This window comes from Chiloscyllium punctatum, chromosome 9 (assembly GCF_047496795.1).
Source record: "Chiloscyllium punctatum isolate Juve2018m chromosome 9, sChiPun1.3, whole genome shotgun sequence".
NCBI classification, from domain to species: Eukaryota; Metazoa; Chordata; class Chondrichthyes; order Orectolobiformes; family Hemiscylliidae; genus Chiloscyllium; species Chiloscyllium punctatum.
In genome coordinates, this window is record NC_092747.1 from 50167320 (window position 1) to 50180139 (window position 12820).

Below are 12820 nucleotides of genomic sequence, written 5' to 3' on the forward strand. Positions count from 1 at the left end.
CCAGTTTCCTCCCACAGTCTAAAGATATGCAAGTTGGGCAGACTGGCCATGGTGAATTGCCCTGTAGTGTCCATGAATGTGCAGGCTAGGTGGGTTAGTTATGGTAAATATGGGGATGGGTGAGGGTCAGTGCAAACTTGTTGAGTCAAAAGGCCACTCTGCATTTCAGGTATTCTATGAATATAACTGATGGGACAATTGCTCGGGTGTAGTTCAGAGGCTGACTGTAATAATCATCTTCTTACAATTTCAGGTTATTTAGTTGATTAGCATCTATGATCTGTGTTAAGCACACCCATATTTTGTAACACTTGGTAGAGTACATTGCAGATTATTGACAAAGCTTCTCCTCCTCTGTTTTTCTTTAATGAAGAAAGTTTTCAAGAAGTAGTGCAAAAATACCTCTGGGTTTTTGGTGCTGAGGAGCGAAGCATTGAAGGAGTAGACAATGTCTTTGTTAGGCACAATATTATTGTTGCAGTTATTGCAATTTTTTGTAATAGTTGTATTTTTTCTTCTTGGACAGATATTTTCCAGGGGCTGGAAAATCACTGGACTAACCGCTTCATTGAATGAATTGTGCATTCAGCTTACCTACAGTCAGAAATGAGAGCCTGTCATGGCACTTGGGTTTATACTCTTTGACAGCAGTGCTGGTGGTTCTTAGTTCAGTTGACATGGTGTTGCTGTCCCATTTAACATATATAACTGTCACTTCCATTGGTTTAAAGAAGCATTTGATTTACTCGCTGCCTTGAACCAATTGATACCAGTGTCCTCACAGAGAGTTCAAGCTGAATAGTGAGGGAGGGTTCAAACTAAGAACGTAGAGAAAACAGGTAAAGATGTGAGAACTTGGGGAAGAACAGTCAAGGGGAATTGGCAATGCAATATAAAATGATAAGTTCAAACAGGGACTAATCTATTGAAAGGTGTGGATGGAAGGGAGATTCAGGAGAAAGAGAATGTATGGAAAGTTGAAAAGAAAAGGGATATACAAAAAGTTTATAGTTGCAGGTAAACACATATGTGAGGCATTAGAAATAATGTCAGAGAACTACATCCAATATTTAAAAAAGGAAGGCCATGACTTTGTAACTTTGACAGATGCCGACCTTAATCTGAAGAGACCCAAGCAATGAAATCCTCCTTGTTCTGAAAATGGTCTGCAAAGACAGAGAATAACTAAAAGCAGGATTGATAATTTTTAAAATACCTATAGAAAAGGAAGATTTTACTGATAGTAGCATCTTGGGAAGAGTGTGCAAGAAATACAGTAAAAGATCTTGGGAGTAAAAGCAGTGGCTCAGTAGTTAGCACAGTTGCCTCATAGTGCCAGCGACTCAGGTTCAAGACTAACCTCAGGCACCTGTCTGTGTGGAGTTTGCACATTGTTGCTGTGACTGCGTGGGTTTCCTCTGAGTGCTCTGATTTCCTTCCACAGTCCAAAGATGTACAGGTTAGGTGGATTGGCAAACTAAATTGCCCATAGTGTCCAGGGATGTGCAGGCTAGGTGGATTATGGGAAATACAGAGTTACAGGGATAGAGTTAGGAGAGTGGGTCTGGGTTGAATGCTTTTCAGAGGGTCGGTGTGGACTCAATGGGCTGAATGGCCTGCTTCCACATTGTGGAGATTCCAAGTTATGATTTTATAATATTTCCTGTATTATATAGCAAGAATTATACAAAAAAAAATGTATTTGTAGGGAATCCATGAATGATTTGCAATAGTAACAGGAGTGAAACTTTCGAAGCTTAAAACTTATTTGCTGGTGCAATTTTGTTGAAAGCATTGATTTCTGCGCTGAAAAGTATAACTGATATTCACCTGATAATGCTTCAGATAAATTGTCAATAGGTGTCCCTGGGAGCTTGTCGGTGAAAGCTATTATGATTTTGGTGCTACATTGTGCCAATGGCCCTCCAGTAGATTTTACAAAAGACAAAATAGTGGAAGAGAGAAGAATAACTGCATGTAGGAAAGAGTGACTAGAAGACAGGCAGGTCTGAACGGGGACCTATGACAAGCAGAGAGGCACATAGTGATTGTTGCTTCAATTCTTCCTCACAACTGGAAAGGGATGTTTGAGCTTGTGGCGAACAGAAATGCCAGCAGTGAGTGGGGTGTCAATGTACACTGAGGGGAACAACCCTCATCTCCTGGCTCTGCTCCTCCATTTTTCTTTATAAAACGTACCTTTTCTGGTGATAGCTTGCATCATTACCTTTTCCTATTTGAATTGCTGCAGGTGGAAACAATCGGTGATGCATACTGTGTCGCTGGAGGGTTACATAGAAAAAGCAGCAATCATGCTAAACTCATAGCCCTGATGGCACTGAAAATGATGGAACTATCTGAGGAGGTGCTGACACCCAATGGAAAACCCATTAAGGTGAGTAATGGTATTGGAGATAAGTAGTTCCCAGTTATTTTGAGACTGTTTGTCCTTTTAAACATTTTCTTGTGGTTTTATTTTGCAATTAATATAAATAACAGGGCTGTATCAACATTAGCTCCCTAGTTTCAGCAAGGCAGGATCATGCAGATTTATATTTGCACTAAGCTGAGGCTAAATTTTCTCCTGCAGATTAAATGTAGTTTAACATTAAAGGTGGCCTATTTGTTATAAGAAACTTGTCACAGTGCAGTTGATTACTGAGAGCAGTGTTGATTTCTTTAATTAGAGTTAAATGACTTTTAGGAAAAAATCGTCATATAAGAACTTGAAAAAAAAAATCAATTTACCAGACATATGCTATAGGTGACCAATAGCGAAATGTGGGTAGGATAGATTGGGAGCTAATGGTGGTGTAGTTTTTTTGAGAGAGGGATAAGTCAGATGGGTGCCAGGTCTTCAGGGACATTCTAATCTTTCTGGTATTCCTGACTAGAATGTACAAGAGTGTGTCAGCAGGAACTTATTAAAATTGTGTCAGAATCATTTAAAAGGTACAGCATCTTACTTCCATTGTTGTGAAAGTGTTTGAAAATATCAAGTAGAAAAATATGGGAACAACTCAGGACTTGGCAACCATGGACCATTAGCAGCTGTAGGATTATATTCAATCACAAGCTGCAATGTCATGACCTGGCATATCCCCCACTGTATCATTACCAACAAGCTGACAACCCCTGGTTTAAAGAAAAATGTGGGTGGGCATGCCAGGACCTGCATGGGGCCACCTAAAAATGAGATAACTTGGTATAGCTACAACACAGGACTATTTAGATGTGAACAGCATCAGCAGAAAGTGATAGACTGAGCCAAGTGATTGTCTGAACCATGGACTAGATATTAGCTCTGCAGTGATGCCACATGCAGTTGTGAATATAGTGTACAATTCAACAACTCACTGGAGAAGGCTCCACAAATATTCACATTCTCAACAGCAGGAGATCTCAGCACATTGATGCAAAAAAGAAGGTTGAAACATTTGCAACAATCTCTTTAGCTATAAGTATCGAGTTAATGTTCCATCTTAGCCTCCTCTGGAATGTTTCAGCATCACAGAAACAAATCTTCAGCCCAAATAGATTTACACTACATCATATCAAGGAAAGGCTGAAGGCATGGATACTACTGTGATATTTTTTGATTAAATGATTAGATTCCCTACAGTGTGGAAACAGGCCCTTCAGCCCAACAACTCCACACCAACCCTCTGAAGAGTAACCCACACTATGGGCAATTTAGCATGGCCAATTCACCTGACCTGCACATCTTTGGACTGTGGGAGAAAGCCGGAGCAGTGGGGGAAACCCACGCAGATACGGGGAGAATGTGCAAACTCCACACAAACAGTCACCTAAGGCTGGAATCGAGCCTGGGACTCTGGTGCTGTGATGCAGCAGTGCTAACCACTGAGCCACCATGCCACCCTTTAAACACAAGTTTGACAGTGAGCCATGTTAGATATTAAGGTGGATTAAGCTGCTAAAGTGGGATTTGAACCCTGGTACCCAGAATATTAAATGAGTTTCTGGATTAGTAGTTTAGCGATGATACAACCAGGCCATTGTCTCCCTTTTTTAAATAAAAAATGGGCCCTGACAATATTCTGGCAACAGTACTGAAGACTTTTGCTCCAGAACTTGATGTTCTGGTATAGCTGAAAAACTAGCAACTATCTGGAAATGTGAAAAATTATCCAGTACGGAAATAGCAGGGCCACTCTAAACTGACCAATTACCAGCCAATGAGTCTACTCTTAATCATGATGGAAGGTGTCATTAACTGTGCTATCAAGTAGCATCTGCTTACCAAAAACCTGCTCACTTATGCTCAGTTTGGGTTCTCCCACGGTCTTTCAGCTCCTTGTTACAACCTTGATTCAAAAATGGTCAAAAGGTCTGAATATCAGAAGTGAGATGACAATGACTACTCTTGATATCAAGGTTAAATTTGACTGAGTGTGGAATCAAGGAATCGTAAGAAAATTAGAATCAATGGGAATCAAGAAGATGCTTTCAGCTGGTTGGAGACATACATAGTACAAGTGAAGATAGTCATAGTTTTCACAGGTCAGTTATTTCAGCTCCTGGACATTTTTGCAGGAGTTCCTAGTTTCCTAACCAATCCATCTTCAGCTGATTTATCAAAGGCCTTCCATCCATCATTAGATCTGAAATGAGGATGCTTGCTGACAACTGCACAATGTTCAGCATCATTTGCGACTCCTCAGATGATGACGTAGTCTATATCCAGATGCAGCAAGACCTGGACAATGTTCAGGATTTGGATAACAAATTGCAATTAACATTAGTGCCACATAAATTTCAGACAATGACTTTAAAAGAGAATGTGACTACTGCTCGCTGGCATTCAATGGCATTCCATAATTGCCTGGACCAATGCAGGGGCCAACAAAGTGCAAAAAGCTTGACACCATCCAGGAGCCTAGGATCAGCAGTATGTACTATCTACAAGATACATTGCAAAAGTTCATCTTTCAAACCCATGACCGTTGTTGTCTAAAAGAACTATAGGAATACTACCACTTAGAATTTTTTTTTAAATCATTCCTTCATTGTTACTAGTCAAAATCCTGGAACTTACTTCCTAGTAGCACTGAGAGTCTACCTACATCAATAGCCTACAGTGTTTCAAGAAGGACGCTCACTACAAACTTGTCAAGGGCAATTAGGAATGGACAATAAATGCTGGCCAAGCCAGCAATGTCTTCATCCCTTGAATGAATGAAAGAAAACTGAGGTTTGAACTCACGAACTTATTCAGAGACAAAGACAACAACTAGAGGCAGGCATAGATTGATTGTTATCTGCTAGCTGTTTTATTTGTAACAAATAGCTGATGACTTTTTCAGGAGATACTTCGTTCCTTAACCTCAAGCTGATAGGTGGAAATTTCACTGGTTTCTGTGGTTGATTGGAAGATTTTTATTTTCAAAATAGAGCTGTTGGACTAACTGAAAGAATTCTTAGTGATGGAAACAAAAATATTCTTTTACACTTCAGCTGTGCATAAAAGCTACTTTATTAATTCCCAAGTTCTTGTTCAATTCATTTTGAGTTTATATAAATCTGTAACAATTCATAATTAATTACTCACCCTCCTCTGTGAATATTGCATTGCAGTTCAACAGTGACCTTTCAGCACAAAGCACTTCAATGAATAGTGTAAAGCACTATAAAGGAGTGATCAGGTTATATAAATGGAAATCTTTCTAATATAAATATGGTTTGCAACGCTTTTGAATTTAGAATTTGATAGACTGTGGAATGAACGAACACTCATGAAAATAACCAAATGAAAATACCCTTTCCGAAACATGAAAATAATCTCTATCAAACATAATGGCATACGTTATTTTATAAATGGACCCTTCGGAAGAATAAAGTGTTCTTTAGATGCAAGATCATGATGTTTCAATGTCTTAGAAATATGCAGTACTATATAGAAGATTTCTGTTATAATCAATCTCAGTTTAGCAGCAATAAAAGGTGGAGAAAATGTTTTGCTTGAACGAGCAGTGGCTTTCACATTGAAAGGTTCAAGGCAAATCATTTACCAGTTATCTTTATGGAACATGAAAACCACCATTGCATCGACCTCAGTATATAACCACAGAAGTTTGATTGCACTACCTGCTTCAAAGGAACAGTGAACTTTGACTGATCTGATAAGACCATTCCAAAGTACATATAGATATGCAATGAAGTTTAGTGTAATAGGGTGACATTTGGATTTAAAAAGAATTTTACTCTTGAAAAGAATATTGAGGATTCAGAGGAGAAAATTAAAGTTCGATTTGGAGAAATTTTAAAAAAAATCATTTGTGGTATGTGGGCTTAGCTGGCTAGCCAGCATTTTCATTGCCCATCCCTAACTGCCCTTGAGAAGGTGGTGGTGAGCTGCCTCCTTGAACCGCTGCAGTCCACCTACTGTGGGTCGATCTGCAATGCCATTAGAGAGTGAATTCCAGGACTTTGACCCAATGACAGTGAACGAACAGCAATATATTACCAAGCCAGGATGGTGAGTGGCTTGAAGAGGAAGTGGAAGGTGGTGGTGCCCCGTACATCTCTCCGGATTTGTCCTGTGTTTTATGTACAGGACATACCTGGGCAATTTTACGCATTATTGGATAGGTGCCAGTGTTGTAACTATACTGGAAGAGCTTGGCTGGGGGAGCAGCAAGTTCTGGAGCATACGTCTTCAGTATTATTGCTAGAATTTTGTCAGGGCCCTTAGCCCTTGCAGTATCCAGTTTCTCCAACCATTCCTTGATATTGTATGGAGTGAATTGAATTGGCTGACGTCTGGTATCTGTTATGCTGTGGATCACTGGAGGAGGCCAAGTTGGATCATCCTCTTGGCAGTTCTGGCTAAAGATTGCTGCAAAGGCTTCAACCTTATCATTCTTACTGATGTGCTGGACTCTTCCATCATTTGAGGGTGGGGATATTTGTGGAGCTTTCTCCTCCAGTGAGTTGTTTAATTGTTCACCAACATTCACGACTGGATGTGTCAGGACTGCAGAGCTTAGATCTTATCCATTGGTTGTGACATCACTTAGCTCTGTTCATCATTTAATTCTGTTGTTTGACATGCAAATAGTCCTGTTTGGCAGCTTCACCAGGTTTACACTTCATTTCAGGTATGCCTGTTGTTGCTCCTGACATGCCCTTCTGCACTCTCCATTAAACCAGGGTTGATCTCCCGGCTTGATGGTGATGGTTGAATGGGGGATATGCCAGTCATGAGGTTGCAAATTGTACTTGAATACAATTCTGCTGCTGTTGATGGCCCACAGCACCTAATGGATGCCCAGTCTTGAGGGCTATTCAAAGTCCCATTTAGCATGGTAATAGTGTCACACAACATGATGGAAGTTATTCAGATTGTGAAGAGGGGACCTCGTTTCTCCAAGGACTGTGCAATATTGATACTGTCATGGACAGATGCATCTGCAGCTAGCAGATTGGTAAGGATGAGGTCAAGTATGCTTTCCCTCTTGTTGGCTTCCTCACCACTTGCCACAGATCCTGTCCAGCAGTTGTATTGAAATGGAAAAATCATGCCATCCTCATTTGAGTTGTACATTTTTACTGGAAATCCAAAATGGAATGATTATCCATTATGCACATATGCAGCCAATAATATAATCTGGCCACAATAGGACAGCCTGCAGGAAACATTTGCGAATATGCTGATGATATCAGTGTGTTGTGCTATCATAATCAGCACATGCGGTGCTAACAAAGGATCCAGAGAGACAAGAAGGATGCTGGGACAAGACTAAGGTTGGTGTGGAAATGGGGGCAAGGCCTTCACCATGAGCAAGGATGACCAAGAGGTCTGCACCAAAAACAAGATGGTGTGGAGGCCTGCAACAGAGGTAGAATTGGTTTGAGGTGGGATGCTGGAATGTGGAGGGATGGGGTATGGTGGTATGGTGTGAGGGTGGAGGAGGGGTTGTCGTGAGGCCTGAACTGAACAGAGATCCATTTCAAAAAACAATAAATTCTTTATTTTGTTGTACAAGGATTTTAATTTACCTTACACTCAGGCACTACCTTCCTATCACTTTGTCAGCTTTCATTCTGTTTGTGCGTTATTTGTAGAATACACTGCCAACGTAAGAACAAACCTACCAGGAAATAATTGGCTTTGTATAAAATAAGATCATTTGTAATTGGGAAATTGTTAAGAATAAGACAGATGAGCTGTTTAAAGGGGCAGTTACATCACCGCTGGAAGTGGACAATTTGCGTGACAAGTTTCCTGATCCTTATCTGCTTTGGAAGCATACACTTTGGTTTTTCAATGCCCTTTTAGGGAGTACATTGCTAGAAGGTTAATTGGTTTTCTGATTATGACAGCATTAAGTTCCACATAAGGTGACTCAGTGGTTAGCGCAGTTGCCTCACAGCGCCAGAGATCCAGGTTCGATTCCAGCCTCTGGCAACTGTCTGAATGCAGTTTGCACTTTCTCCCTGAGTGCGCATGGATTTCCCCTGGATGCTCCGGTTTCCTCTCACAGTCCATAGATGTGCAGATTAGGTGGTTTGACTCTGGTAAACTTCCCCTAGTGTTCAGGGATGTGCAGAGTAGGTGGATTATTCATGAAAAATGCAGGGTTAGAGGGATAGGGTAGGAGCATCCCTGCCTTGCCTTAACATATCTTCTTGCACTTCGCTCAAAGACTTTTTATTTAGTGTCAACACAAAACGAGGTAGCTTGTCATGGTTATTAGCAGTCAATGGACATGTTGCTGTATAGGGTAATGCAACATCAATTCCACACCTTCACCATTTTCCAAACACGAACACAGCAAGCACATTGCATGTGCTTCAAGCAAATTACAATGTCTCAAAATCTTAGGAAGGAATCCTCACTGATGTTCAGGGAGGCACCATCAGTAGGGGGAATGCAATGTACAGTAACTGAAGAACAGTCTCCAATATCAGTCCGGGGTCTTGGGCACAGTCAGGCTTCCAGGCGGAGTGCTCATGGCCAGAGAGTCCATTCCTCTACATTCTGGGGACTGGGTTACAGATCTCAGATAGGGCTCTGGTCCCTCACTGTATGGGGCTCTTCAGGTTATTCATTGGATTGAGCCTCATTCCGGGGTCGGGCTTGTTCACTAAACATCAAGGAAGGAGGGAGTTATCAGGAACCTGTGCTACATGACAGAGGCTGGGGAACTTAATGGTGGGGAATGGAGGCACAATGCTTCAATGCAAAGTGCTTACAATAGGAAAGGGGGCAACTCGAAATATAAGGGGCAGGGAGACAATAGAGCATGGGAGGGTAAGGAGTCAAGTGGGAAGAGGAGTCTTTGGTGAGTAGCAGCCTGATTTATGAGGGTGGTGGAGGAGTGGGGTGATATCAGTGAACTGTAAGACCTGGCATGTTCACCTCATATGCCTGGACCTGAGTGGGGTTAAGTGAGAAGATGCAGATTCAGGTGGATGGTTTAGGTGAGGACTTGAGGAGATGTGATACGTATAGAGTTGACAGAGAAGGTTACCAGGAAGAAGACATTGATGTTTCAGAGTGCATCTACATGCGAATTAGAGGAGCAATCATTGTTCTTTTAAAGGTAGGTGCGTAGTGCGACCGCATCGGGAGTGGACAGACGGCTGCCATCTCTGAGGGAGGCTTGTTGCCTTCATAGGGCAACACCAGTGGACACACAAAGCACACTGGTGAGCTCCATTTGCCCCAAAGGAGTAGCTAACTATTTGCAGTCTGACCCCTAGTCCCAAGCCCTCCAGACCCGTTCATGCAGCCTAATGGCTGAAGCCCACTGATGCCTGTGATGAACAGGTGTGTACGCATGCCTGAAAGGATGGAACCTACGCTTCATCCATTCTCTGCACAATTCACCTTCGTCAATGGAAAAGGAAATAGGGATAAGGATGGGTGCCCTCAGTTACGTCAAAGATGCTGTTCCAGCAACACAGAAACTCAAACAAACAGATGGTACTGAAACATTTACATACATTTATAGAAATTATAACTCATCTACAAATAGATGTCACCCGTACCATTTGTGCACTCAGAAGGTTTCCTTCTTTCTTTCCCTCACAATATGCCTCAGTGTAATACTATGGTCTGCAGCCCATGTGAAGAGACTCAGCACTACAGCGGAGCCTGAGGGCCTTGGTGATTTGGTCTGGTGACTACTCCTTCCCACCCTATTCCCCACAAGGTCAGTCTGTTGTGCCCAGAGGTACCCTACTCATGTGGAGTTCCAACAGGGTGGATGGAGAAATGTCCACCTCTGGAGTGTTTTGAGATGAGACTTCCTGGAGCCAGTCTTCAGTTCCTCTTGGTTGGGAGTGTTTTGTCACCAACTTGTCCCTTTGTGAGGAGGGAGCAACTTGAGAGAGTTCAAGGTCCACTGTTTCTTGTCACCACGTCATTGGTTTTGGGAGCAAAAGACGACAGTAAAGGGATGCAGTTCTCTTCTGTAGATCCTGGCGTTGCTAGGTGTAACTCTTCATGGCAACCACCAAACTGTCCATGGAGATGACCAGATGAAGCATGACTGGGAGCAATGGCAAGACTGCAGGACTGCAGCATTTACTCGGGTGACCACTGCCCCCACAAAACTGCCTACTGCTCCTGAATGTGTTTGTGTTTCAAGTCATCAACTGCCAAATCTATGGGATCCTCTTCCGCCTGGGACTGTGTAGGTATTTGATCTCCACCAATCATCCAAGTGCCAGTGAACTGGGCCATTTCTTTCTCAGCTAGCTGCAGGTACGTGGCAGTGAAGTGCTAACCAGCAGATGCTCCTGACTCAAATGTAGTGCAAACACCCACCAAAAGTGTCAGTATCTGCTGGAGGGTACTGGAAAGTCAGTACCTTTCCTCCTCAGTGATGGTATCAGGGATGCGTAACAGTGACACCCTCTTACCACAGAAAAAAATGGATATGCAAGATATGTCTGAAAACTCATTGGACCTTGCTTAGAGAAAACCTCTGTGAAACTCAATGAAAATAACACAGCCAGAAAAAATGTAAGATTCTACCCTAAGCCTTTGACACTTTGTGATTTAACATGTGACAGAATTCTGCACTCTTAAATCAAACATTAGTGTGACAGCTTTGGCAGCTAGAGCTTTCAAATATTAGCTTAGGAGCATTTTTCCTGGGTTAGAAGCAGACATATAATACATTTCTTTCTGAAGGAAGAAACCTCCTTCAGAAGAAAGAGAAATTTGTACTATACCTCCCTCCTGAGAAACTTTCTTCTCCCAAATGATGCATCTAGATCAGCAATTGGATACAAAAGAAGTCAGCCCTGTGATGGACACTGGTTAGGTACAGCCTCTCAAAGTATATCAACTGGAAGAGTCTTTAACTACAGCGGACAGGGAACAATTGATCCTCAGCAATGTCCTCTTTGAACACAATTCAAGCTTGTTTTTCTCAACAGTGTTGCAAACCTGTTGGCAATTGAAGCGTTGTGTCACATATATACAAAGAGAACACTTCTGTTGCCATTATTGTCTAGACATTGACTATGGCTTAAAATCTTGTATTTTCTTATATTTTTCACGTTGAATATTTTTATTGAATTTGTATTGTCTTATTGTTTTCTGCTATGACTTCATATAGACCGTAATTGATACTTTTGTTAATGATGAGGTTAATTGTTTATGCTTATGTTAAACACGGTTTGAAATGATGACTTAGATACAGTACTTGAAATACTCCAGTCTACTGACACAACTAGTACCCATGGGGGCAGGAAATTTAACTTGATTCTGCATATACAGTGATAGCCTTGTTATTTTCCTTAGTTCTACCAATGGAGTTTTCATTCATGAGCCATTTATTGCAATGGCATATTTTATCGTGCCTTTTGGGATATTTTTATGTAAGATTCACAAGATCACAACAAAAGAGGCTTCATAATTACTCACTTTATTCCTGAATTGAAATTACCTCAGAAAATATTTAAAAAATTTATGATTAGACTATGTACTGGTAAGAAGTGTCAAACTGAAGGATGAGTCTATTAAAGCTAAAATTTCTGTTACTTTTATATTTAATTTGTTCTTCACTCGTGATGCATAGTGCAATGCAAATATTGAATAATGTTCTACTGTGGAACTTTTTCCCTTCCAATATGAGTAAAAGTTAAGAGCATACAGAAAGCAACAACAGCTGCTGATGGAAGATTTGAAAGAGATTAGATGACTTAGTATCTTGTGTCACAATAACTCTGTTTGTAAAGACTCAATTTGAAATTCATTGATTGACAATTCCTTTGGGATCACTGGGAAAAAACGTAGGACAGAATTTTGCCAGGCACAGACCAAGAAGTTGGAAGAATCATGTGAGCTCAGCAATGAGGACTTTTTGCTGTTGAAAGCAGAAAAATCTCCCATATTCCAACCAAGTACTGAAAGACAAGATAAAATCCTCACTAGTGAGTGAGAAGAGGCCTGCATGCATATATTAGCATACTTTAACAGCTAATTATTGCTGCTTGCTTCTCTGGCCCTACATATTGGACAATAGTTATCAACTTCTCAGGGCACAGTCCATTGACACCCACTGCACATGCCGCATCCACGGACATTGGCATCAGATCTGTACAAACCTCACTCCATCATCAAAACTCAGCTCCAACCCACTTATAACAAAGTTCTATATTTTAGTGCAGCACTTTCAAGTTTTTTGGCAGTTGATTCCAGGTGTTTGTGGCTGGAGAGGCCAGCATGCTGAGTGTGCACTCCCTGGGGCACTGGAATGTAGGTTCATGCATGTACCCAACAGAGAGATAGAGTTACTGTAGGGTCTGGCTCTTCGTGGCAGCTGCTAACCTGTCCATT

The 12820-nt window shown here is 41.4% G+C and overlaps 1 protein-coding gene across 2 annotated transcripts in view; it reads left to right on the forward strand.

Moving 5' to 3' along the window:
* Positions 1-12820, forward strand: part of gucy1a2 (guanylate cyclase 1, soluble, alpha 2) — a 247604-nt gene that overhangs the window by 192508 nt on the left and 42276 nt on the right. For both annotated transcript variants that reach the window (XM_072577490.1, XM_072577491.1), the window contains one exon: positions 2252-2395. In XM_072577490.1, coding sequence (XP_072433591.1) covers positions 2252-2395 — 144 coding nt within the window. The remainder of the gene's footprint in view (positions 1-2251; positions 2396-12820) is intronic.